General features: G+C 38.8%; 6 protein-coding genes across 12 annotated transcripts; 3 read left to right on the top strand and 3 right to left on the bottom strand.

Moving 5' to 3' along the window:
- The first annotated feature begins 3255 nt into the window (after positions 1 to 3255).
- On the top strand, positions 3256 to 14373 carry LOC135935346 (protein jim lovell-like). Of its 4 annotated transcripts, none has more exons than XM_065477614.1 (11): positions 3256 to 3411; positions 4207 to 4481; positions 6200 to 6428; positions 7041 to 7212; positions 7268 to 7567; positions 8497 to 8622; positions 8673 to 8921; positions 9505 to 9577; positions 9641 to 9667; positions 9819 to 9908; positions 10682 to 14373. In XM_065477614.1, the coding sequence occupies exons 3-11, from the start codon at positions 6256 to 6258 to the stop codon at positions 11173 to 11175; spliced, it is 1704 nt and encodes a 567-aa protein (XP_065333686.1). In that variant the 5' UTR covers positions 3256 to 3411; positions 4207 to 4481; positions 6200 to 6255; the 3' UTR covers positions 11176 to 14373. The 4 variants fall into 4 exon arrangements, with proteins under 4 accessions (XP_065333686.1, XP_065333709.1, XP_065333694.1 ...); XM_065477637.1 differs by having other exon boundaries at positions 8673 to 8894; XM_065477622.1 differs by lacking the exon at positions 3256 to 3411 and having other exon boundaries at positions 3977 to 4481.
- Positions 14374 to 14446: 73 nt separating this feature from the next.
- LOC135935383 (mitochondrial transcription rescue factor 1) lies at positions 14447 to 15444 on the bottom strand. Its single transcript, XM_065477661.1, has 4 exons — positions 15125 to 15444; positions 14865 to 15001; positions 14729 to 14801; positions 14447 to 14669 (listed from the first exon to the last, which is right to left on the bottom strand). The coding sequence occupies exons 1-4, from the start codon at positions 15353 to 15355 to the stop codon at positions 14496 to 14498; spliced, it is 615 nt and encodes a 204-aa protein (XP_065333733.1). The 5' UTR covers positions 15356 to 15444; the 3' UTR covers positions 14447 to 14495.
- A 62-nt stretch (positions 15445 to 15506) lies between these two features.
- On the top strand, positions 15507 to 16506 carry LOC135935390 (cytochrome c oxidase subunit 7A2, mitochondrial). The gene is made up of 3 exons (XM_065477674.1): positions 15507 to 15665; positions 16112 to 16228; positions 16285 to 16506. The coding sequence occupies exons 1-3, from the start codon at positions 15651 to 15653 to the stop codon at positions 16423 to 16425; spliced, it is 273 nt and encodes a 90-aa protein (XP_065333746.1). The 5' UTR covers positions 15507 to 15650; the 3' UTR covers positions 16426 to 16506.
- Positions 16507 to 16514: 8 nt separating this feature from the next.
- Positions 16515 to 17920, bottom strand: Ipk2 (Inositol phosphate kinase 2). The gene is made up of 5 exons (XM_065477648.1): positions 17670 to 17920; positions 17442 to 17618; positions 17202 to 17326; positions 17008 to 17143; positions 16515 to 16951 (listed from the first exon to the last, which is right to left on the bottom strand). The coding sequence occupies exons 1-5, from the start codon at positions 17776 to 17778 to the stop codon at positions 16662 to 16664; spliced, it is 837 nt and encodes a 278-aa protein (XP_065333720.1). The 5' UTR covers positions 17779 to 17920; the 3' UTR covers positions 16515 to 16661.
- A 1214-nt stretch (positions 17921 to 19134) lies between these two features.
- RpS29 (ribosomal protein S29) lies at positions 19135 to 19791 on the bottom strand. The gene is made up of 2 exons (XM_065491754.1): positions 19626 to 19791; positions 19135 to 19240 (listed from the first exon to the last, which is right to left on the bottom strand). Exons 1-2 carry the CDS (start codon positions 19685 to 19687, stop codon positions 19135 to 19137), a joined length of 168 nt encoding a protein of 55 aa, XP_065347826.1. The 5' UTR covers positions 19688 to 19791.
- Positions 19792 to 20161: 370 nt separating this feature from the next.
- On the top strand, positions 20162 to 23988 carry Ada2b (Transcriptional adapter 2B). Of its 4 annotated transcripts, none has more exons than XR_010575351.1 (11): positions 20162 to 20332; positions 20755 to 20852; positions 21144 to 21203; positions 21268 to 21409; positions 21473 to 21681; positions 21734 to 21806; positions 22796 to 22952; positions 23014 to 23221; positions 23375 to 23422; positions 23578 to 23719; positions 23776 to 23988. XR_010575351.1 is itself a non-coding variant. In XM_065491669.1 (11 exons), exons 1-11 carry the CDS (start codon positions 20326 to 20328, stop codon positions 23926 to 23928), a joined length of 1302 nt encoding a protein of 433 aa, XP_065347741.1. In that variant the 5' UTR covers positions 20162 to 20325; the 3' UTR covers positions 23929 to 23988. The 4 variants fall into 4 exon arrangements, 3 of the variants coding, with proteins under 3 accessions (XP_065347741.1, XP_065347759.1, XP_065347750.1); XM_065491669.1 differs by having other exon boundaries at positions 23370 to 23422; XM_065491678.1 differs by lacking the exon at positions 20162 to 20332 and adding an exon at positions 20430 to 20546 and having other exon boundaries at positions 23370 to 23422.
- Positions 23989 to 25651: the final 1663 nt, after the last annotated feature.

A 25651-nucleotide genomic window follows, 5' to 3' on the forward strand; every position in this document is an offset into this window, starting at 1 on the left:
AAATTATTGGTTTTATACGCCCTGCGGAAGTAATGGTCGTGGTGTGCACTGCATGGACAATTGAAATATTGGTAAGTTTCGGTCAGATATGCGTGCCGAGTGCTGAGCAAATTAAAATAATGTAAATTGCTTTCCCAAGGGATTCCTACAAATTAGGTAAAATAAATAGAAAGGGTTGGACGGCTGTTCGAAATTTCACAGTCAGATCGAACACTCATTCACGTGGGTTGGAAAGAGGCGGCAAGCGAGGCGGAGACTTTTGCCCGCGAGACATTAATTTCTGCTATGAGTTATCAACTCCCGAATTATATCTTTTGTTTTCCCTCGACTTAGTACGCGTCGAAGAAAATTTTGGCCTCTGCGATACCCCGGCAAAGTTTTTGTGCGCGAGGGTTCTTTTCTTTTATTAGCAGCGGGCGAGAGTGAGTGAGTGTGTGTGTGCATCGAGTTAAAACCGGGGAAATGCGCCGCGCGCATGCATGTTTTAAGAAATTAATTTTTTCTTCTTTTCGTTCTTACCCACCCTCTTAATGGGGGTCCAAAAAAGAAGCGGCAGCAGCAGCAGCACTGAGAGGGTTGTAAAAGGAAATTAAGAAAGGGGAGGATTAAAAACGGTGGGGGAGTCGCGAGAGAACGCGCTGGGCGAGCGAACGAACATGTCGTGATATGCCTGCAACAATCATTATTTCAGACGCGCACACACTCCTGACGCCGGCAACAAAAGATAATTTAAAACGCCGAAATAAAAATTAATGCCGAGCAGCAGCATCAGCGTAGCCAGCAGCTTCCACGGCGTGCGCGCGGCGTTCTCATCAATTTTTCAAATGTGCCATTCCTGAAAAACGACAAACTTTCCGTCGAGTATAATGACTGCACAGCTTGGATGCGTGAGGGCCCCTCCTCATCAACTCGCTCGCCGAATTTCGCCAGCACCTTTCTCGAACGCAATTTCACTTTAACTAATAACGCGTTTCTTTAACCCTTCCTGCACCCGACACGGCATTTCCTCTCTCATTCGCTCATCAAATCGATATTTTTGTATTTCACACCACATTTTTTCTCCAACAAATCACGGACGGGGGCCACGTGCATTGCCGTGCGTGGATGTCATCGTTCCGCTTTGTTCCGAGAGCGTTGCGTGTGTAAACGTATAAGTTGTGCGGGCGGAATGTGATAATGTCACCGTATGCATGCTTCGGGGGAAATGTAGGTGGAGTTTTTTCTTCCGATTTATCATTTTTCCACTAAACGGTGCTATTTTCCCCATCAATCAATGGACGGATTTCCTCCATGCATTATAGTTTAATTAAGGCATTTTCCGCTATCGGCCGGCCATCTGAATCGATACACTAACTGATTTCAGAGCGGACGGAATTCTTCCGTTTCCAGTTAAAAAAATAACGTTGACTGCTTATACGGAACAACGGAGGGTTTATTACGACTCTATTATTATTACATATTCCCAATCCTTGGGCACGAACTCTTTAATGATATTGTGCTTGATGTAAAAAGTAAACAAAAAATTCCTGCCCGCTAATAATAAATTCAGCTGTCGCAAGGCCGAGCTGGCTATAAAGCTTGCGTTTATTAAATATTTATAAATTTAGAGTAAGTTTATGTCTCCTAGAGAGGGCTGTTCTTTAAATATGCATTCAATATAATGAGGTGCATATACAATTGGCTCTATTTCAAAACGGATGACGAGCAAAAGATTTTTTCTCGGTTGGCTGCTTCATGAAGAACAAAATAAAAAATAAAATTTTAGTTAATTTTTGCTTTAACTAAATTACAAATTACTCCTGAATCCAGCCTGAATCGATATTTTTGTCATTTTGCTGTTAAAAGACTTCCTCGCACTTAAAGGAATAAAAAATAGCAATATAAAAAAAGCGTGTGCAAAATATTCTATGGTTTTTCTTTGTTGGTAAAGAAGGTTGTTAATGATGAATTTTAGATCTGCAATTTTAGATCATTCTTGTCGGTCTTATATTGGTTTACTTTGTAACTATTTTATATTCTTACTACAAACAGGAGCTCAAATAAATAAACGGCATCCTTCAGAGAGTAATATTAGAAATAAAGTTATTGACTCAAAGAAATGCAGCAACCATAACTTAATTTTAAATTCCTAAAAGTGTCACGCTAAATAAATTGCTATTGATATTAATAAACGGCAGCCTTAATTTCACTAACCCACCAACACTGGTCTGAAATCCATTCCAAGTAGTACGATTTAAGCGATTACAAAGACTCTTATTGGAATAATTGAAGATGAGCACTGATTGTTACTGGTCGTTTCACTTAAGAGTACAATCTTGCTGGAAAGCCACAACTTTCGCAACTCACTTAAATTTCAATGGCCATCGCGCTTAGAACGAATTGCATTGTGGCAAGGAAGCTCTCGTCTGTTGTTATTCAAAGTCAAGTTAATTTTTACATCTCACTTCTCCAAATCGGCCCCTTTAGCAAAAATTTCGAAAATTAATATAATTTTCGTGTGAGGTGTTGCCACCCTCCAGGGAAAAAGGGAAATAATTTTCATTTGACAGTTCGATCTCGAAGGCTGCCTTGTTTAATACCGAGTCGCGTGGCTAAAATCGATAAAATCGCAAAATTTAACGCAGTGAGAAATTTCGGCCGGCGCTGAAGAAAGCGAAAGAAATACGAGCGATGCACCCTGGTGCGCGACAAGCGAGCGAGTGGCTGCAAGGGGTAGGTTAGGCTTCAGGTCGGGCGGGCGAGTCGCACCGGTTGCATACCCGCGGCCGGACCCCACTCGCCGGGTGGATTATGAGATGGGCATGCAGTGGCAGCGAGTATGGTGCGGTCGCTTCTCGGATTTAAATCGACGGCCGGGCAGGCGGTGCATCGCGGAGAAAGGAACAACATCCGGCTAAGTAAGGAGAGTTGCCTGCTTGAGTGGTTCTTCGCATGCGGTCCAAAGAGCCGCCGCCGCCGCACCGACTCATTTTGCTCTCATTTTCCCCTCCTGGCGATCATCATCTCACCCAGAGCATGTTGCGGACCATCATACGTATACACATGCAGCCAGCGGGGGCGTATGTAAGAAAGGAGAAGGGATTGTGTGAGCCAGCGAGCGGCGAGTGTGTGGCTGCGAGAAGTTTGCTTGCATTATGGGCATTGAACGAACGAACGGACGGACCCCCTCCCACACCTCCCTCTCATTAACCCCCCGAAATCGTCTCCCACCCTGACGGTCAGCAAACTAACTTGAGACATTTCCTAAATATCATTCAAACTGCTAGTAAGAAAATAACAACCGAGCGGGCAGCAGTCGAGCAAGCAGTTGATCGCGAGTGTGTCGAGTGAGTGGTTCGCCGCCAACGCTGTGATTCGCCGCCGACGCTCTTTTGTTTTTCGAAAAATCTGATACTTCGTCTTCCCTCAACGGTGCGCTATAATCTTTGGTCGCCGAAAGGCTCTCTTCGTCCCGGGGTGCATGTGCTAAAAGTTATGTTTTTAATTATTTTTTTTCACGTGGTCGTAAACAATCGAAAAAATCTCAGTTTGTAATTGACATTCATTCACTAATTAAAAATTATAATTGATTTTTTTTTTAAATTAGACAGCCGAATTTTATTTCCAGTAGCCGGTTTAATTATTGAAACGACCCCTCTCAGCTGCTTAATAACTACTTTCTTTGGGTGATGTGCCGTGGAGGGGTGAGGGGGTTCTCTCTCTCTTTCTGCTCTCATCGTCATGTGCCGGGAGAGTACATATACGTCGGAAAAGGGTGGTGCTTTCTAATTTACACGCGCAAGATTTTTCTCCGGCAACCAATAAGAAATTAAAAAGTTCTCTCTCTTGCGCTCTCGAGCTCTTTTTACTCATAAGGCTTGATCGATTGTCTCATAAGAAAGTGTAGTTAGTATATATAATGCTGTTTGTGTATGCGAGAGAGGGCGAGCGCGCGCGTGGAGAAAGAGAAAGAGAGAGAGAGAGAGAGAGAGAGAGAAGAGAGAGAGACACACACAGAGAACCACCATAGGTTGCGGGTGGAAAAACTTAAAAAATAAGGAACACGCATGCACATGCGCGTGTGCAATACAAGAAAGCTGCTCAACTTCAAAAAACGAAGCAAAAATATTTTATTATACACGTACCCGTCTCTCTCACCCCCACCTCTTTTTACTTTTCCAACAACTTTGATTAAAATAAAACCTCCTCGTTTATTTTTTACATCAGAATTAGTTGCGATGTGTTGAGGGAAAGACCTCTGCCCGCCGATGGCTGCTGCTTCGTGATTTCGCACACACGGACCGACCGACCGACCAACCGACACGTTCATTCTTTGCTGACTTGAGCGAGTGATTTCGCGCCGCGCGGACATCAACACCGCCACGTGCTCCCGCAGTCAAAATTTCCCGACGCCCCCTGTGCAACCCCTCAAAAGTGCGTGATTTTGGCCAGTGATCTCAACTGTGACAAGAGAGAATATCCGAGTCAGCGTTTTTCCAAAGGTGAGACCACTTTTCTTTATTCTCGCTCCTTGTTTGGAACCATTAAATTTTAAAATAAATATGTATATCATCATTGCTAATGCTCATGTGTACAAATAACCTTTTCTGCTGCATTCTTAAGTACAATTTAACGAGTGTTTTAATTGCCTAAATTATATTGTTTGTTGTCGAGTACCATCAATGTTTTAAATTATGTAACATTTGAATACATATTCCATTATTTGTCGAAAAGCGTTGTCCTCGTACATACCACGCACGGAATTAACACGGTCTTTAAATAATTGTACGTGTCAGTAATTTTTCCGAGCTCATTGCTGGTGTACTGGTGAGCATTAAGTTTAATTTTAGTGCGTTATTGCATAAATATTCGCCACGTAAGTCGATTGCACAAGTGAGTTGTTTGGTGTTTCCATTTAACTTGCACACACATACACATTTCTTCCTTTGTCACAAACATCGGCACGACTATTTTGCTGAATTATCACAAATGTTTGTGTGTGGCAGTGCGCTTCTTCTAAAATAATATGCACTCTGTGCTGCAATTCGCTCGTGTCAATGATATTTTATACTCTCAACGCGTGACATTGGCAAATGCGTCGTTTTCGTTAATCTCGGCAATGCAACATGTTTACTTTAGAGAGTCTAAATATTTTCAGACTTGAGGCAACCAAGACCTATGAGATTTTTCAATAAATGTTTATTTTACACGCATCGTACAAATTCTTTTACAAAACGTAAAGTTGTTGAGCTAGGGTTTTTTTAAGCCAATTTTAAAATAATGTATGTCGCTAAAAAATTAAGACGCTGTCAGTGAGATAATATTACAGTCAAAACAGTCCTGTTTTCGTAACAATTTATGATCCCGAATAGATGTAGCAGTTAATGATTACGCGGAATAAAAATTTTAACAAGCGCAGTATAAAATTATGTTTTTAAATGGTAGAAAATTTGCAATTAATCTGCGATTATCGCCGCGGAATTCTCGCCCTCGAGCGTGGGACAGAGAGCTCATCAGCGCGGCGGTCCGCGCACCTAAAGATTTCCCGCATTTTTTCACAAACTCTTTTGGCCCGAAACCATATCTTCAATTTTTAATAGTTCGTTATTCTAATCTTCGGTGACTTTCAATGTATTTAGCTTTATTTCTTCTCATATATAGCTTTTTTAAAGTTTCGCCATTTTAATTGACAGATTACCATGATTTAAATAATTAAAATGTTTAGAAAGAAGCTTGCGAAGTAATGCGCTTTTTTCATTTTTACAGATAACTAGCATACTTGTTTAATTCCAGCATTTCGTGCTTGAGTATCGTTTGTTTTTATTTAGTAAAAAGTTAACCGCAGGCAGGATTTTTACAATTTTAGGATCAGTGTCACTTGACAAGCCGCTTACAACTGCACAATTTTTGTAGACATAGGCATGTCGCATTAAATTCACGTTATATTTGCCCATAATAGAAGCTTGTAACAACGAAATTTAAAAAGCGTAAATACATGCTTGATTCTCTTTAATTTTTACTTTCAGAAAGTGCAATATGAGCTTTAGCTTTTAAAACATTTACATTAATATTCCTCTTGCTTGCAATTAATGTTAATTTGTTAAGATGATAATTTTTTTAGATTCCTTTGAGTTAATATTACGTGTTTGCAGCTTGAGTTGAGAATTTCCGCATTTTTAGTGGCGAATGTTTAGCTTAAATTTTGCTGGTTGTGCTGCAGGTCATGGCAAATGGTACAAAGTGACAAGCGAGTTGCGATTGTCAGTCTGCTGGAAAATGACTTCTGCTGAGGTGTGCGCCCCCGGCTACAGCCTCCGATGGAACAACCACCAGTACCACATTCTCAATGCTCTCGACGCACTTTTGCAGGACGAGGCTTTTGTTGACGTTACTTTGGTTTGCGACGAAGGAAGGGTCAGGGCACACAGAATTGTCCTGTCCGCGTGTAGGTGAGTGGCAGTGGTGCTAATCAAGTTAGCAAACACTTTACATTGTTTTCATTGACTTTGTTTTGGTGGAGAATTTCTGGCGTGCGGAACTTTAAATGTTACAATTTTGTTTGATGGATTTCTTGTAAATTTAATACAGCATCATGCTTTTGGGGAAGTTTGCGAACGCGTATGCAAATTCAAGGAAAATATCTCAGATCTGGCAGTTTAAATTTCACCGAGTAACTCAAAATCATTTTTAAAAAGCACGCTTGCTCATTAATTATTGAGAACATTTTCAGTAGCTTAGTAGCAATATATATTAAAAATATTTTGAAAAGTTAAAATTTCATTTGGTCGTAGCAATCGAGATTTTTTTTAGACCAGAGAGAGTTTGTTCCAAGAAAAGGATAAAGTTTTAAATGCGTTTTTATGGCAATATTTTGTATATGAATGTATTGAAATCAATATGACAATGACGTAAATGTAAAAACGGCACGGCTAAACTGTAATCTATTTCTCCGAAATTAGTTCAAATTTAAATGGGTTTGGAGTAAATTTCAGAACCTTTTATCTCTCATTTATGCTTCCACAAGGAATAAATGGTGCTATTTTCCACTCTTTCATTTATAGTCCATATTTTCAACGCATCTTACTGGACTCGCCATGCAAACATCCAGTCATAGTTTTGAAAGATTTGAAGGAATGGGAAGTGCAAGCAATAGTCGATTTCATGTACAAGGGCGAAATCAGCGTGAGCCAGGCGCAACTTTCGTCCTTAATCAGAGCCGCCGAGTCGCTGCAGGTACCCAAGCGGAGCAGTAATTTCGGTCGAGTGTTTTAAATGGAAATTTCGGCAGATCCGCGGACTGGCGCACATGGAGAAAGAACCGCAATCAGTGAGCAGCCACGAGCTGATGGAAACAGCCGCCACCCCTGGCTCACCTTCTTCGGCACCTCCGCTGCCCTTTTCGCCAGTGCCGTTCACGGGGCCCCGAGGCCCTGAGAACGGATCCCTCCTCCTTTCCTCACCCTTTTCGCCCTCACCCGCACCCCATTTCGAGCCTTCGCCAGTGAAGCAATCGCCGATGAGTGAGGCCAGTTCGCCCATCAACTGCCGAGACCACCACAGAGTTTCGCCTGTTCCCAGAAGAAAACAGGTAAGACTTGTTGCAATTTTTTAATCTAAAATAATAATAACCCTGAAGGATAAAAATTAAATGTTGATTGTAAATATCAGGAGGACTTTCGGTTTTTTAATTAGTACTAGCAAAATTTAAATAATAAATTTGATTGCTAGTTCAAAATTATGGCCATCATTCACTCCAAGGGACTTAATTACTTTTTTCGCTTTAATTTGAAATGCTGGACATTTTCCTCGGAGCTAAAAAACTTTTCCCTAATTTCGTATGACAGAAAAAAACAAATACTTTAATGACTAATAAATTAATAGTTGGGGTACCAAGTTAAAACAATGACGTAACAAACAAAAAAGTAATGATAAATTGCTGTCCCGCAAAACCTGAGTTTCGTATATGATGGTAGTATTCTCTTAGTTAATAATGAAATATCGGCAGCTGAACCAACCATTAAGTTCCTATTTCTGATGATTAGAGAGTCAAAGAAGGTGGAGCTTTATCAATGCCCTAAAATTTAAAATGTTTCATCAAAGTAAAGTCGTCTTTTATTCATTTCCGTGTCACTACTAGCATCAGTAAGAACATGAATGGTCGCACCCCATGCAGCATACTGTATCTAATGTCAATTTAAAATATTATAATTTGAACTGAGTTATGACAGGACAATTTCAAATGCAAATTTTACAACTTAAAATGTTTCCAAGTCCACGGAGACGAATATCTGACTCATACATTTTTTAAAACGAGAATATAAAAGCGATAAAGGCAGGAAACTAGCATTAAATCTAAAACGGAGAGAATCAGTAATCCGCTCTGGTTTGTCAAATTTAACCATTTTATAGCCGTTGCATTATCATAATGAAATGCCTCATCGATCAAAGCATTTAAATTGTAACAACGGCGAGAGCGAACGTTAATTTAAAAGGTAAAAATCTGTGTGCTCAACACAGGCGAGACCGAGAAGACGATCTGGTGAAATGGTGGCACGCGACCTCAAAAAGCGGCAACCGAGTCGACCTCCGTCGCCCGACCTGCCTGAAAACTTGAGCATCAAAAAGACGCATTCGTCGGAAAAGGTGAAAAGTAGCCGCGAGCCATGACATGTGTGCTAATCTCGCTCGAGCAGGTCAACACCATTCTCAACTCGTCCGCTTCGCCGCCGACGGAACACTGCCCGGCGCCGTCGACGCTGCACTCGCCGCCGGCCAGCGGCGCCCCCGAAAGCCCGCTGACCTCGGCCGACCTGCCGCCAAACAAGGCACCCTCGTCGCTGCCCGCCGACCTGGCCGCGAGCGAACGACTGCTCGATTTTTCCATGGGTGGCTCTCCCCACACCCTCGGCCTTCCAGTGAGTGCCCCACCTCAGTTCACATGGGTATATCATTCATTAACACCTCTGCTCGCATATCTTTTGGCTGGTTTTAAATTTACTTTGACTCAAAAGGGATTCTTCGCAACTTGCTTTTGAAAAAACATAAATTATGTACTTTTATTCTTGCAATAATCAATACAAGAAAAATCAAATAACTTAAATTAAATGAAAGTGATAGAGAACAGCAAAATACTGGAGAAACGACTACCTAGGGTTCTAATCTCTCCAAGCCTCTGATTTCAGGAGAAATTTTAAATATATATGTATAATGCTCTAGTTCTTCATGGTTTTACTTAATACAAGTAAATGGATGTTAAAGTATTTAATGATCTTTGGTACGCATTTTTTTTAAATTGAATATTCATGGTTTTTCATTGTCCATTTTCACCTGGTGCTGGCAAATTAAAAGAATGATTCAATGAAGAGACGCATTGATTTGCTTTACGCCCCATTTGTTATGCTAATTCTGAATCATTTCGCTGGCGTGTTCCACGTCCAAAGCATTTTGTTAGCGTGAATTAATATCGGTGTCGATTTTGTTCTCACTGGATACCAAGCTCACCGAGCAAATCGTCTTGTTTTGCAGGATGCGCAATTAGACACAGCAGGTTTTCCTGTTTTACCCACCGTTTCTTCTATGCCACTGACTCCGCCACACAGTAAGCTATTTATTTTTTGCACTCGCGGTTCAATTGTCATACAAATAATGCAATTTGTTTCAGTGTTTTCCATGGAATCGGCACATTTAGGTAAGTGCAATGCTCATCGTGTTTTTTTTGTTCCATTCTATTTTGTCTTTTGGGAGGACCAATGTCCACCGCAATTACTGAGAACTATCGCTCTCTATACGCGAAACAGTTACTTGCCTTTTTACAATGAGTGCGCTTCTTATTGTTGCAGGTTTATTTCCCCCAATAGATGCGAGAAATCATCTACTGCACGATTTGCCAGAACCAAGACACGATAACCCTTTGATGAATAAAAGGAAATGTGAGTAGTGACATTAAGATATGACAGTTCGTTAGTTTTTGTTATGGAATTTTTGGGCACATTAAGAACATGCTAACCAAACAGACAATTTTCAAAGGCCATATCAAACTTAATGAATTCTGTCTCTAATGAACACGGGAAATGATGAAAATAGATTTCGTGAAATATATTTACCGTTTACAACTTGGAAGTAAATATTTCCAGCATTTACATTGCATGAATAAAACGGTGCGCACAGTCAGAAAATCCTGGGCAAAAAAGACCAGAAAGTTTAAGACGTTTCTGTTGATGAAGAAAATGCAAAACCTCATTTGTTTCGCTGCATGATGTTGCTTGTTGCAGTTTAATTTTGGTGCCTAGAATTTTTTCAAAATAATTAGTCTTAATTAAATCATTAATGATAAATTAAAAAAATTGATCAAATTTCTTGAAAGATCCGACTTTTGTCATAGAAACAAAAGTTGTCCTTTTTTAGTGTATTTTAAGTATCTTGAGATATCTTGTCATGATTCTTAAAATTTGTCTGTAAAAGTGCACGTATGACTCAAATGCAGTTTTAAGGAAAACAAAAAATGCAACGGATGGTGTTAATTTTTCTTTGAGTTTGTAGAAAAGGATTCATGAAAACTTACAAGATTTCTGATATTTATTGTTGTATTGTTATTCAATTCTCATGTGTTTTCGATTTGATCAAATGAAATTTTTTCGCAACATGAATTTATTCCCTTGCAGATTCATCCTTGAAATTAATATGTTTCTCTGTATGATGTCAGTTCGCCCAAAGGGGCAGCACAGCGCGCCGCGAGGCGGACCGCCGCGGTCGTGGACCAACGCCGAGCTTACCGAGGCGCTGCAGCATGTATGGAACAAGAAGATGACAACGTCCCAGGCGTCGCGAATCTTCGGCATACCATACAACAGCCTGCTGATGTACGTGCGTGGCAAGTACGGCAAGTCGCTCAAGCTGGAGCAACTGAAGAAAGACTGCGAGGTGCTGTCCGGGGCGCCGCCGCCGCCCATCGGCCGCGACTCCAAAATGCCCCCCGAAGACCCCCTCGCCAACAACAACCCGCCGGACACGACCGACCTCAACTTCAACCCGTACACCAACTTCTACTCGGACTTAGCGTTCCCCATTCCAGTGAGCATGATCCACTTGTTGCCCCAGTCCGAGAAGAACAGAGAACTGGCGGCCGAGGAGCGAGCCAACGCGCTCGACCTCGTCACCGGGCTGATCGACACATCGCTGCCCAAGAAGTCCATGTAATGTCTGCACAAATATTGTCTTAGAGTTAGGTGAGAGTCCCATCGTTTCTGACCGTGGTGCTAACCGACTGGTTTCCGCTCCGTCTCCTTCCCGGCGCCCAACAACGGTGAACGCATTTTCTCGCGACACTTCTTGCGGAAACCAGGGTCAAAGCGTGCGATCGATGATTTTATGATTATGATTTCTTGCTGCCCAGAACGTAATTGGCGAGACGAGTGCAGGAGAGGAATATTTTCAATCGACGTACTTCAATTACTCTTGGGATCATCCAGAATAATCAGCATTACCTTAGAAGACTGAGCCACACAATTATAATATATTACGTAAAATGTCGCTGTTCAAGTAATTTTGATTTTCCGGTTTATTACAGCTCTGTTGTTACGTTTTGCCGGCAATTATATTAAGCGTTCTCAAACTTACACACAACACACAAAAGATTACAATAATGATAATAGTCTAATAAGAAAGAGAAAAAGTTCCTGCTTATACAAATCAGTAGATCTACACAAAAGCAAAAAACAGACAGACAAACAAACAGATTCAAACACCTCAACCGTAAACTGAACAGCAAACTACTATTGCAAATACTACATTTTATATTTAAGAGTTTAATATAACACGCAGCTCTCTATGTTAATTCATTGACTTAAGTAGTGCCTACATTTTTTACATTCCATTCTATTTAGTACGATGTAAAGGAGTATACTGACCGAAAAATCTCAAAGTGAAGCACATAGTTCGATCATTCCTCATTAAGTAAATGCAATGCGGTTGTCGAGTGCATTGTCTAGTTTACAGCAAATTAATTTGCACAACTGCATAGTTTCAATCTCTCTGACAGCCTTTGAATTTATAAAGATTCTTGTGAAACAGAAGTTTTTGATTGAATTATCAAGTTCTAATTGTGTCGGCTTCACTTTGTGCGAAAAAGCATTAAAAATCACGTCATGCAGCAGCGGCAACATCTCATTCCGAGAGAAAGATAGTTGCCGTTTCTCGGAAGAAAACGCGCAGGACAAAAGTTTCCAAAAAAAAAGAAAGACAACAAATTTTTACTCTGGTGTGCACAGGTCACGTTTAAATATTAATAGTTTTTAACTGCTAATATCTAGGCTGTAGGTATAATAAGATACTACGCAGAGGAGAAAGCCTAATATTCATATACATTTGTCAGAAAGGTTTGATTTGAGATATTTTTGGTAACATTGGTGATAAACAAATCCTTGCTTAGAGAGGAGACAACTACATATGCACACTGAATATTCCTGTGTTATTTGTGATATAAGGTCACCTGCGTGCAAGAGTAAAAAACAGGCGCTGTGATATGGAAACTTTGTCTTGCTTCAAAAACGGGCGGTTTCGTTTCTGGCAAGCCGGGCAAAACAAGTGCATATTTACACACGATAGGCGAACCGCGTTGCCGGCTGGGCCAAGGAGCGAACCGCATTTTCCAGCTGGAAAATTTGCGATGTGATAGCAAAAACAAAAATAGTTTACTGCATTCCCCACCCAAGGTTCACACGTGTTTTTATTATTTAACCGTTGGACTCTTAACTCAAAATCTCTTAACCTTCGGTTTCCGTTACGAATTTTTCTGCTTTCGTGGGCAGCATTTTAGAAACAGACAGATTCAAAATTTACCCTTGAAGGAAAATGATATCAGTGTGTAACTACCAAAAATTGTCGCCCAAATTGATGGGGTATAGTGATGTGAGGTGCGTGTTTTTATGAACTATCAAATAAGTGAGAGAACGAATGAGAGATTTTTGTTTTAAAAAATTGGTCCACTTAACTGGACTCGTTCTGTTGATCCGTTTGTGACATTTTGATTGTTTCTCAAGTGCGACATGAGAGTTAATTGATTTAGGGTAAGGAACAGACGAGGCTCTTGTTTATTGTTTTAGTGAGATATAATTAAGTAGTTCTGCGCGGAGTCGACTGTTTGACTGTCGAATGGCAAAATTCTCTCAGCAAGTATTTTACAGATTTTAGGAGACGATTGGCTGTGAGTTGATCTATATTATGCTGTCAAACAGGGGCTCTGCGATCGATATTCATTTAGATGCAGTACTTATTGAAAAAGTGGGAAGTAATAAGAATTAAAAATCATACGCTAAAACTGGAATCTCTTACCTCAAATGCGCGCACGGAGCGCGTAATAATTCATGGAAAAAGTATTGTATTCAAACTATTCACTTGTTACACACACTCAAAGAAGACGCGTTGCGAAAAGTGTACATATTTTCATCAAGACGAAAATTATTTTCTTTGAGAAAGAGAAAAACGGGAGCGTAGGCGTTAAGATAAAAAAAAATACGAAACTCACACATTTAAAGGGATTCAGGGTACTCTCCTAGCTGTACGAAGTGCGAAATTAGAACAAAAGATCATTTTAACCTCAGGAATTGTCACAAACAAAACCAAGTGTTATTCTTTTTATAATTTGCGCCGAAGCAGCATCAAAATGCGGTCGAAAGGATATTTTTCCCGCCAAACGAGTGCCATCCTCAGCACTCTGGACAAAATGCAATCAAATCTCTACTCATTTTGATGCTCTACTCGAACCTTCAATGTGATTAAAATAGATGAAAAGCAGGAATATTTGTGTCCGAGTATTTATGAAATTAGCCTACATATGTTTAATCATCAGCTTCTTAGCAGGACGAAAGGGGGAAGATCGGTTTGGCAGACGAAAAGTGAATGATATTATACCATTCTTCCGCGCTTCAATGAGGAGAAAATGCATGAAATTCTTTACTGTATGTATACTTGTTAACGAACGATGACACGAACAAGCGGCGGAAAACTCTAGCAGTTGTAGCGGTCTCAAAATTTTGGGTGTTTTGTAAATAATTGATAACTTACAGATGTAAAGGAAGATCGGTTTTTGTGACTATGTGTTCAACTAATGACTGTAATCTGAAAATCGGTGTTTCCACAAACGCAGTGTCCGTCGTCGGGGACGTTGTCCCGCAAAGCAACAAAAATCAGCAATAATCGATGAAATTCAGACGTTTACGGTGGTCTCACAATTCGAAACAAATAATGGCGAAATTAAATTTTTATAAATAAATAAATATATGGACGCGGTCGCTGAAAATCTGTTACCTCAGATTGGAATTTGTTTCACTGTTTTTGTTTTCATGATGGTATATGTTCTGAAAGCTGTGGATATTAACAATTAAATGATAAATAAAATTTAAACTTCTTTCATTCCACCATTGAAGGTATTGGTCAATCACCCTGGTTGAACTCGAATAGAAAGTCTGCATTTTTAAATATAAATCAACAATTTATAGTTTCTATTTACGCTTGCAAAATTAATTCTCATCTTTCGGCACAATGAGTTTAGAGTGCTTAACGTAGTGCAAATTAAGTCTTTCTTGGTCCTTCTCATGAGCACCCACTAACTCGACACGGCTGATCAAATTAAACTTTTCTGGATTGCCCGGACTTGGTCCTTGCTCAAGGTCGATTATATCACCAATCTTCAGCTATTAAATTTAATTCTTATAGTAACAATGAACATCCTTGAATCATTTCAATACATTACCATTTCACTTTTCTTTTTCAGCTTTTCATCATTCACTCTAAGCTTTCCTTCGTAAAATAGAACTTCCACTTTACTGAAAAATTAGGATGGAAATAATTAATAGCGTTCTACTTTTTATATATATCCAATAACGTACTTTCTAGCTAGGTTGAAGCATGTTTTGACCACAAGATCCGCCCGTAAAGAGGCAACCACAGCTTTGTTGACCTTGTCTTGGCCCTGATGACTCTCAGACTGATCTTCGTCATCACTCTCTAAGTCATCCACAATTTCCTGCGGACGCAAAAATGATTTTTATAGTCTCAGAACAGAGCGACCACTCACGACACTCAAATTTAGTGTTCATGCTAATGAATTATAAACGATTAAGTAAGAGTATGTATGGATTGCACTTACGTCCTTTGGCGTGGCTTTTCTCTTTCTCCATCTGACTTGGATAAGACTGTGACATTTCAGCGGCTGTGTACAGACTCTCAGGAACTCAAAGTTTGTAAATCCTGCTGTGCAGACAGCCTGACTCGGTTGGAGAAGTTGATTTGTCTTCAAAACATTGATTCCAAACCTTGACAGGTTACGACGTGCTAAAAGCAGGTTTAGACTGGATGTTGCGACCTTTCTGGAGGCCATAGCAGAAGCTTGTAATCCGAAAAATGCCAAATTATTTAGGGAGAAACGCAATGGTTCTTTTTCAGTATGTAGTGTTGATGTTTCCTTTCAATGTGGTTGCCGGCAAAGTTTAAATGGCAAAATATGGGCGGGGTATCACTCGGCGGCAGCTCGAGTTGAAAACTCCCTTGGTGAGTTGGTAGTGTTCTGCTTGCTCGCTCGTTCCTTTTCCTTTGCTCGTTCTACTCCGCCCCCTGATCGAAAAAGGCGACCTTGCAACAACTGTTCAGCCGATTTTCAGCTCACTTATTGAAAAATGAGTCTTCTGAAGGTAAAATTGCCATAGGGACAGTAATTTTTACGATTTTTGTTCACGTCCTGGTGCTTCTAGGGTCTAATGGATCATAATTGTAGTCATTCCTTGTTCTTTTTAGCAGAGTGTCAGTGTCGTAAATTTAAGTCTCCGTCTGTTTTTTGAAGTTCGATCTCCTTCAGCCTGAAGGCGGCAGAACTTCTTTTGATTTTAAATTAATTTAAACCTTAAATATTCACAATCTTGTGAAAAAAATTTCGTGGAAAATCAGGTCCGTTTTTAATACGCAAATCAATTTTTGTTCTTATCATTTTTCCTCTTCGTAATAACTTAATTATAGCTGACAATAATTAACGTAGATATGATGTACTTCACCGAGAAAATATTTTTTACTCTTTAGTATATAATTATATTTTTACAAAATTAAATTAAATTGATCAACCCTCACATTTGTTTTTTTACAGAACACCACCCTTGTGGCCCAGGCGCTCAGGCGGGTATCCACTTCGTCCGTCAGGAGGGAAAAGATCCAGTACTCTCCCTTGAGCCCTAAGGTCAAGGCTGCCCAGGAAAAATTCCAGGTTCTTCTTCTCTAGTATTCTATTATAACTTTTATACTAATCTGTCTTGAATTTAGATTCCTGATGGCACCCCTGTCCACCTGAAGGGAGGATTTACTGACCAGGTCATCTATCGTACCACCGTTCTTCTCAGCTTCGTTGGACTTGCAATGGTCGGACAACTTATCTACACCATGAGTTTCCCCAAGAAGCAGTAGTTGATCCTTGTTGATTAATATGTAAATAATAATAAAATTGCACCACACAGGTGTCTAATAGCATTTATGCCACATTAACAATTCCAAGATTCTTTTGGTTCCCCGAAGACACAATTTATTTGACATTTCCAGTTCAAAATACAATATTGGTACTATGAACATTCATAAAATAATAACCAGAAATACATTGACAATACGTTATTGGAATGAATCAAGATATTTTTCAATAATTGATTTTAAACAGCAATGCTGTCAAGTAATTCTACCAGTTTTTCCACCCCAGCAATGTAGTTTAAGTCTTCTTCTCCATTGGCAGGATAAACATGCGCAAAATCTATCATAGTGACAGTCGCTGAAGGGAAGTTTGACAGTTCTTTAGCATCATAAGCTATCAGGATGGAGCTAGAATAAAAATGAAAATGCCGCTGGCTCTTGAACCACTTGACGATTTTCTTCAGTCTTTCTAAAATGTGCAGGAGAGTTGCTCTCCCAGACTCGTGGGAGAGGTTGAAGAAGGTTTTGAATGCTGCAATTAAATATTTCAGATCCTTATTCTCAAGATAATATTGTATTAAAATTTACCTTCAACTGTCCCATCGATGGTCAGATTCTTCCCAAAATCTTTACCATATTTCTTGAACTCTGAGGTACTTGCGTCATAAACTTGAAAACCAGGGATACAAAAACTATAATGTTGCTTAATGACTGCGTATTTTTCCTTAAATATAACAACAACATGATAATATTATTGCTTATATTCATATTTTTAGTTTTACTTGTTCCCTTTGTCTTTTGGCTTCCGTAGCATATGGGTCCCATGTTTGCTTTCCTATTTTGATGTCCATAACGCAGGGCTGAGCCATCCCATGAGTCACATTACTTAAGACAATGTAATTTACTCCTGGAAGTATAGAATGGTCCTATTTTCACTGCCATTTAGATATTTATTAGGAAAAAGGGAGTGTTTTCCTTTTTTTCCTAGCATTTAAGTAACTAATTGAAATGAATTTCTTTACTTGAGTCATTCCATGAAAGAATCTCGGTTCCATAAAACTCGGGAACTAAAGCCTTCAACTCCAGCAGTAAAGGGTCTTTTGTCGAAGTCACTCTGCGGTAAAAGTCGATTTCTCTATTTCCATGTTGCTCTTTCTCTACAGGCTTCAGCACGTATCTGCCACTCTTGACGAGGAGACCTGATAAAAAATTGTTCTGATCCATACTCTGTAGCTAAACTAGATTCATACCGAAACTGTAGTTCTTGTTGTCGCAGGAATGACCCGCGACCTGGGTGGACAAGTGTGCTGTTCCTGACGGAAACTCTCCATGCCCATGGGTGCCCTCGTCAGCGTCCATTCCAATGATTTGGTACGTTCAAATAGCTAAGAACACCTTTCCCTGCCGCAGTCTTAGGCCGCAATAACCATACGTGAGATTTGCTTGTAGCCAACTTTGTTATCAATTTCAAAATTATTTTAAAGGCTATCCCACTATGTACTTGAAGCAAGTAGTGCCTTTAGTGGTTTTAGGGGCGTGTCCTCCCACTTCTGCAGTTTGAACTTTGAACACAACAACCATATATGAGGGGTGTGGCTATCAATCATTACTTATTCCTTCAAAAATTCGGTTTTGAAGCCTGCAGCGAGTCCTATTTTTACAACAGTTTTCTTAAAATTAATTAGATACTAGCCATTACTAAATTAATTATGTAGCCCACATAATAATAATATAAATATTTCTTTCTTATGCTTATCTTTCAAATGGAATTAATAATAATAATTTTGATGAAGGGTAATTTTCAATTAAGTAAGGCGATAATTCATTTATTTATATGCCGACATTTATTTAAGAAAGAAGGATATATTGGTTGATTTACCAGCAGTAAATGTAGATGAAACTCATTTAGTCCAACTGTAACAGAAAATAATTTGATATCAATTCTTGAGTCCGAGTCTCATAACTTTTTCATGGTGAGAATGATTTGAGTGAAAACTGAAAACTTAACTACTTGATATTCTTACAAAAGAAGCTTGAGCAATATACATTTAAGCATAAAAATTTGAGTAGATGGCTTTAAGAAAGGGCTTCAGGGAGTTAAAATTTGAAAATCAAAATTCTCTGCAGTCAATCCTGCGGTAATAATTTTGTTTTTCAGGTGAAAAATGGCTGATGAGGTTGTAATAGCCGCTTTTAAGTTTGGGAACCTTAGATTTAGTTTTCTTTTTAGAAATTTCACATAATTATTGCCACACATCCTTAGCCATATTGGTGGCAGAGAATTTTTGCTCTTAATTAAATTAAATTATCGAACGTGACTAATTTTTTCTTTTTTTCTGTAACAGTATAATAAATATCAATACTGTGTAAATTCATTAATTTATCACACACAATATTCATCTTAATATGAACTTTTTATTGAGGGTGAGAAGAGAAGTATCGTAAAGAAATTATTTTTTCTCATTCAACGATCGAGCATGGCAAAAAATTATATTTTACTTTTTAAACCAATTTTGATATAAGTGATCTATTCTATTTCACTCATTGTGTGAATGGATAAAAATATATAACTCGGCAGACTCTCCGCACAAAATGTGTGCGAGGAAGCACATTATTTATGCCTGCGTGTACACTACTATGTATTTAAACAATTCACGCACGTCGTTACTCACAAATCGTGTTTAGTAAGAATGTTAGTAAGGAATATAAGTTAAATTATACCTTCTTGAAGCCAATATCTCCAGCATATTCCCTGAAGCACTGTCGGCAGAGGTTCAGGCCGTACTTCCTGATGAGACCGTGCCTGTTCGCACACGCCCGACTGAAAAATAATGATATTTATTAGCTGCATTGGCATACCAGACGATTGAAATATTGATTTAAGTATTCAAGCAGAAGTCTGAAAATGTCTTCCTGTTGTATTATTCAAAGCTGCTCAATGTTTACAGGACATTATTGCAAGCATGCTGAGCATGCCAGTGCGCAAGTGTGCCAGAGCAATGCCCAGGCTTCATGAAAACACAACATCAATCTACAAGAATAAAATGAGTTTTCCAAAATTTGTCAGCTTAGGCGAAGAGTTAACTGCATTTATCACTTAATTTCCTAAAGAGCATTTCAGTATGTTTCTATTGTAACACGTGTCGAAAACAAAGTGTGTTGAAGCATGCCGACATTGGTACCTTGATTTTGGATTAAATACTCACCAAGATCTAGATCCCTGACCATATTTGCGGGGGTGAGAGTACCAAATGTTTTGGAAACCCATTTTCCTAGAGTTCAGATGTTAATGGAATGAAATATTTAAGATTTCTCTCAAAAAGATTTCAATGGCCGCGGTTGCCTCGATGCTAGCATGCGTGAGAGTGGGAGAATCACAAAAGTAGTGAAATGATGACGTAGAGGCGCTGGTGTAGCTGAGCGTGCGGTCATTTTAGAATTCTATCAAATTTCAAGGAGGTACTCAAGAGAGTCCTAAATGGCTATATGCACGCTACAAAAGAAAAACACAGTTTGGAAGGGAAAGAGAAACCTTTGGCAAAATATCAATTTATGTGACAAAAGATTTGTTATAAATATGAAATTATTGTTGAAAGTAAGCTCGAAAAGTTATAACAATTTCAAGGCAACGCAAAATATTCTTTTCAACGCATTGATGTTTTACATGCGCATATCGTGAAAATAAAATATTAGAAAGATTTACTCATTTTGTTACGTGTATTTAATGACTGCTTCCATTATCCTCGTCAGCTTTGCTTTTGCTTGGTATGCGGGATGCGGGAAACAATCAATCGCACCAACGGTTTCCAAAACAATTTGACACTTTTAGTTCTTTTTCTGAAAAAATTGTCCGTCCTTTGCTTTCCTCATAATTTTCTCTCATACTTGGGTATTCGTTAAAGAAAAATGACTGGTAAGTTCCACGGATTTTGCAAGGATGAATGAGTTCTGAGCAGTTTTATGCATTGTAATCAGCCTTTAAAGTCCTTTTGTTGAGCTAGTTTTACGTGCACATCGATTAATGTACATAGGTGGGTACGTGTAAACAGCACGTGATATAAATATGACTGTACGTATATGTACTTGAACTTGTGATTACGTCCATAGAGACAACCAATGGGCTGCCGGTAAACCCTCTAATAATACCTTTAATGTTATTATATTTAGTGTCAATTTGAGAATTTCAATTTAAAATACATCATTGAGATATTCATTATGATTATGTATAAATTACTATTTAATTATAAGGGAAGAGAAATACGAAAATTAATTTTTTTAATTTTACATAATAGCAAAAAATGCGTTATTGTGATATAACGGAATTTTTTCTTTCAGATATATTTGCTAAACATTCCTGCACCTATTGCCAGCAAGACATTGATGGACTTCGAATTAAATGCGCATCGTGCTCAGATTTCAACCTTTGCTTGCAAGTATGTATGTTAATGTATTTTGCAATGGAACCCAGATTCAGACTAAAAATTTGTCAAGTCAAATAATTGTTCACAAAGCTGGCTTGAGAAATATGTACTGTGTCAAATTTGCCGCAAGATTAGCATTTCATGCATGTTGACTTCAAATTAATTGCATGGAAATGCTGCATAAACAAGACATATATATTATCTATTAAATAAATTGCCTCTCTTTAGCTTTAAACTATGAGAGATTATGACTTACGTATATATGCCATTTTGCTTTATTTTAACTTCAATTTTAAATTTCAGTGTTTTGCGTGTGGTGCTGAAATAGGAAGTCACAAATTCAACCATCCCTATCAATTTATGGTAACACTCTTGACCTCTTGAGAACTTCAATCTACCTAACATTTCCTGTTGATACCAATTTTAGGATTCTGGAACAATAAGCGTTTTTCAGGGCAAAGGCAGTTGGTCTGCCAAAGAAGCAATGCGATTGCTAGACGCAATCGAGCAATTTGGTTTTGGCAATTGGGAAGACATAAGCAAGCACATAGAGTCCAAAACTCCGGAAGGTGACTGAACTCTTGTGATAGATACATAGATGCTTGACTCTAAACTTTGAATTCATATTGCAGAGGCTGAAGAAGAGTATGTGACTCACTTTCTGGACGGGAACATTGGGAAGTTCACCTGGCCCAGTGCGCTCAATTTTCGTCCAACTCTAAAAGATGTCACCGAGCCTTGCGAGGGCAAGAGCTATCCATTTGGAGGGCCACCTTTAGAAATTACTAAAGAAGAAGCTACTCTTCTTGGCTACATGCCCCAAAGAGATGACTTCGAAAGGGTACAATTTGCCTTGAGAGTTTTGATCTCCTTGATGCTTATTCCTTGTTAAGGAGTTTGACAATGATGCAGAGACATTGGTCTCGTCTCTTGCAGTTGGTGTTGAGGATGATGAGCTTGAGTCAGGTGAATACATTATTTTTGCTATATATTTTTTAAAGAGCTTTCTAAAGACATCAATACGTGAACTAAATCCTTAAGAGATCATAGGCATGGAGGAAAATTCAATTTATTGTTATTAAGCTTTTATGGTATTCATCAAAGTCAAATTTATGTACATATCAATCAATTTTGCTGAGAAAAAAATTAGAAACAGTATTATTATGAATTTTTGAATTGGTCGCCATTGCAGCGGATAGGCGCTGATCAAAGAGTGGCATTGGCAACAGCTTGTTTTAAGGCTGGACAGGATTATGTTCACCTGATAGTTGGCACTTGCAGATTGAGTCAAACATTGAACCAGCCCATTGCTTGTATTGTTAAGACATTCTCAGGAAGCAATGGGAGATAATTGAGCATTTCTAGGATCTAATGCTGGCTGCCCAATGTCAGAGATGGCAAAAGGTGGTTAGTTAAGTGGCTCGAAATTCTCAAATAGCTCAATGGGCTGGGAGGCGCACCACCGCCAACTCGCCACTTGCTGGTTTTCGCACCTTTCCAGCAGCTTTAGGGACAAATAATGTCAGGCGTTTCAATTAAATTCGGTTCAGGGAGGAGAAAAGTTAGCCACATTGGGCCCAAGCTCCTCTGCGGCCACTCGGGCCCAAGGTTATCTGCTCAGCGGTGTTAATGGTACCCATTGAACTCGTAGCCCACGGGATATGCAGAGCAGAGGTTAAAAAATTTAAAAACCTTCACGTAGACCAACAATTACAGCCATAGTTGGCGCATAAAAACGTACATATTTAGAAGTAATGACGCCACATTTTATTGGTCACTCTTATTTCCAACGCTTGTCTGCTAAAAAGGCAGCTTTCCAAATGTTCCATATCCCAGCAAAGCTCCAATTAATTATAAGAAAAAGTCCCAAATATATTTTTTGACGTTTATAATGAAATATTGTGAATAACTTAATTTTTATTGAAACCGTATTGATTTATACATTGCAACTCTAGCTCTCAAGTTGGCGCAAGTTGACATGTACACAAGACGACTGCGTGAAAGAGGCAGACGCAAGAGGATTTCAAGGGACTTTTCTCTGGTTACCGACTTCTTCAATGCGGCTCGAAAAGACAAGCCAATTCAAAAGAAAAAGATGTCAAGACATGAAAAGTAACAACCGATTGTAGACGAAAGTTCTGCAAAATATTAATACTACCATCAATCATTGCAGGGAATGGAGGGAATCTTTGAAAATATTTATTCAATTCCACACAAACCAAGAATTCGAAACTCTGATCTCAAATCTTGTGAAACAAGATGACCTGCAACTCAGGATCCGTGAGCTGGTAAAATATAGGAAAAACGGCATCACCAGGAAGGAGGAGTGTGTCCACTTTGAACAGCAGAACACGAGACGCCAACTTTGGGGAAAAAGTGTTGTAAGATATTATTTGTATCTTTTGCATATTCTTATACATTGAATGACGCTATGGAATTCAGTTGTGTCAAAGCTAGACCTATTTAGTTTACTCGCTATTTGACTATTAGTGGAACTTGCCAAACAAGAACTGATATGTGTGTTACTAGGATAGCAGTCATCCCATCCACTCAGCTCAGTCAATTTCATCCTCAAAAATAGAGTAAGTACAAACCTTCTTTCTGCATGCATTACTTTTGAAGCATAAATTTATTGGGTGCGTTTGTTACTGTCGGCTTGTCAGTCTCTGCTGCTGATATTTTTTATTATTTTCTTAGATGAAGTTTGAGTAAAGTCGAAAAAATTTGATCGTTGCAGCGAAAAAAGAGGCGGAGGCGGCTCCTTCTCCATCGCAAGAAGGTTCAATCACCACTCATTAAGATCGGACGATAGCTCGGACGAAGTGATTGGACAGGAAGCTTCCAGTGTCCAGAAAATGCTTTCTAAGTCGGAGTCGGAAGTAAATGTCAGTTAAACATGCGTCAGCCGTCGCATTAACACAAGTTTGATTTACAGCTCACTGTGAAACTGGGATTGATGCCCATCGAGTTCATTTCCATAAAGACAAATATTCTGCAAAATATCCGTGACCGCAACAGCACTGAAACGTTCAACTCTTCTTGCCCAATTGTACAGCATTGTGCTGCCAAAAATCTGATATCAACGTAATCAGTGTACTGAAGTCATAAAGAGATTTTATTTTAGTCATCTCATTAAATATCGTTTTGATTTTTGAAACACTGATTTGATTTCAAACCAGCTAGAGTTTTTCTTCATCAACAGTGCGCTCAAATTATGCTTTACAGCCACCGATGATCAGGTTTAGTCTAGTTTTTTCATTTTATTTAAGCTGTGCAGGACTTTTTACACATCAACAGAGAAAGCATCTTACTGTTAGTGCTGGATTAGTTTAAAAAGTTATTAAATACTAGAGTTACCTGAATCATTTACTGCTCATTATTCATTTGCGGATATTTTGAAGCGGAGATTCATTTTTAAAAAAAATGGAATTTTCAGCCCATGGGGCTATCTAGGAGGGACCATTTAAATAAGGAAGTTCTGTTATGTGTATGCAAAGCCAAGAATATAATTATGTATTAGACACTTTCGTATTATTGCTCTTTTGTAACTGTCTTGTTGATGTGTGCGTCTATTGGTACAGGGTATATTAAGAAAAAGTTTTGGTTAATGATTATTGTGAGCGTCTGTATCTAAAGTAACTTGTTTTTATCCAATGACCACTTTCATTTGTGGAAAATCCATTCATATATTCCATTGAATCTTGCAAAACCAGAAACCACATGCTCAGTGAGAATTCATGTTGGTATCAAATTATTATATTGCTGTAGGGATTTAATTTCATGAAATCTAGCTTGCTTCATGCTGCATTAATTCATTTTTAACCTACATTAAGAGTGCACAGTTGCGTTTTTTTCTACGACAAATTCAATACATTACATAACCATTTTTAGTATATTAATATGATTGAACACGAAAGTTTTCTCAAAAGGAAAGTAAATGGGGCAAATCCCACCTAAGTTTAGATCAGGGAAAGGTCAAAGGTGCAGTGCCTTAATAATTTGTCCAGGTTCTTTTAGTGTGCATAGGGGCTTTAGCGTTGAGAGGCAGACACTGGGAGAAGGGGAAAGTGGCCAGCTCATCCTGGGCCATGTGTTCTTTCCATTTCCAATGAAAATGATGTTTAATAGTCATTGGGGGCGAAGTAGGAGTAACACCCCTCAACCACCTGAGTATCTGTAGGCTGGAGAAGCTTGTAATATTGCTATCATCTTTACGTGAGAGCGAAAAGAAGCTGTGAAGCAGATCAAAATTCTCATAAGTGACCACAAAATTAACTTGGCTCATAATTTTTCTCTATCTAGAATAGGTTTCAACTGAATAGGAAAAAGTTGACAGTTCTTACAATCCCATTTTTTGTGAATTTCTGTTGCACCTGGACTAAAACTTTCGCTCTCCATGAGCTAAATATAAATTTAAAAAACACTCAAGTGCTTATAAGTGATAATTTTAACTGATGACCTTTAATTTTGTTGCTAACTATTAAAACAATTATTCTTAATGAATTTTTCTTTTACTAACGTAAATAAGTAAGCAAAAACTATGGGCAACACTTAGTTAAGCTATATTATAGCACAACTAAACGAGACAAGATTTAATCGAAATGGTGGAAGTATTTCCCGTATTCTGAAATAGTTAAAGTAGCTTTTGCTAGTTTTTGAAAATTAAAATCCTCCAGATTTGGAATTGAAGTGTGCAACCCTGAAAATGCCAAGCAAATTATCCAGATATCTCTTTCACGACGCAAAAAGCCCTTTACGAATCAATTCATTTGTGCGTCATTTATGCTCATAATAATTGGTTGATGTCATCC

Source organism: Cloeon dipterum, chromosome 1 (genome assembly GCF_949628265.1).
Source record: "Cloeon dipterum chromosome 1, ieCloDipt1.1, whole genome shotgun sequence".
Taxonomy (NCBI): Eukaryota; Metazoa; Arthropoda; class Insecta; order Ephemeroptera; family Baetidae; genus Cloeon; species Cloeon dipterum.

Bases quoted from the DNA above. Each gene is read 5' to 3' on its own strand.
- LOC135935383 (XM_065477661.1), bottom strand. From the start codon at position 15,355: ATGGCCTCCAGAAAGGTCGCAACATCCAGTCTAAACCTGCTTTTAGCA. The intron at 14,802-14,864 runs GTACGTTATTGG...CTAATTTTTCAG, and splicing joins TGCTTCAACCTAGCTAGAAA to TAAAGTGGAAGTTCTATTTT. The intron at 14,670-14,728 runs GTAATGTATTGA...TAAATTTAATAG, and splicing joins TGAAAAAGAAAAGTGAAATG to CTGAAGATTGGTGATATAAT.
- LOC135935346 (XM_065477614.1), top strand. From the start codon at position 6,256: ATGACTTCTGCTGAGGTGTGCGCCCCCGGCTACAGCCTCCGATGGAAC. The intron at 6,429-7,040 runs GTGAGTGGCAGT...TTTCATTTATAG, and splicing joins ATTGTCCTGTCCGCGTGTAG to TCCATATTTTCAACGCATCT. The intron at 7,568-8,496 runs GTAAGACTTGTT...TGCTCAACACAG, and splicing joins CTGTTCCCAGAAGAAAACAG to GCGAGACCGAGAAGACGATC.
- LOC135935390 (XM_065477674.1), top strand. The intron at 16,229-16,284 runs GTTCTTCTTCTC...TCTTGAATTTAG, and splicing joins CTGCCCAGGAAAAATTCCAG to ATTCCTGATGGCACCCCTGT.
- Ipk2 (XM_065477648.1), bottom strand. From the start codon at position 17,778: ATGGACGCTGACGAGGGCACCCATGGGCATGGAGAGTTTCCGTCAGGA. The intron at 17,619-17,669 runs GTATGAATCTAG...ATTTTTTATCAG, and splicing joins CAACAAGAACTACAGTTTCG to GTCTCCTCGTCAAGAGTGGC. The intron at 16,952-17,007 runs GTAAATTTTAAT...ATTTAATTGCAG, and splicing joins CATCGATGGGACAGTTGAAG to CATTCAAAACCTTCTTCAAC.
- RpS29 (XM_065491754.1), bottom strand. From the start codon at position 19,687: ATGGGTTTCCAAAACATTTGGTACTCTCACCCCCGCAAATATGGTCAG. The intron at 19,241-19,625 runs GTGAGTATTTAA...ATTATTTTTCAG, and splicing joins GGTCAGGGATCTAGATCTTG to TCGGGCGTGTGCGAACAGGC.
- Ada2b (XM_065491669.1), top strand. The intron at 20,853-21,143 runs GTATGTATGTTA...TTTAAATTTCAG, and splicing joins ATTTCAACCTTTGCTTGCAA to TGTTTTGCGTGTGGTGCTGA. The intron at 21,204-21,267 runs GTAACACTCTTG...TACCAATTTTAG, and splicing joins ACCATCCCTATCAATTTATG to GATTCTGGAACAATAAGCGT.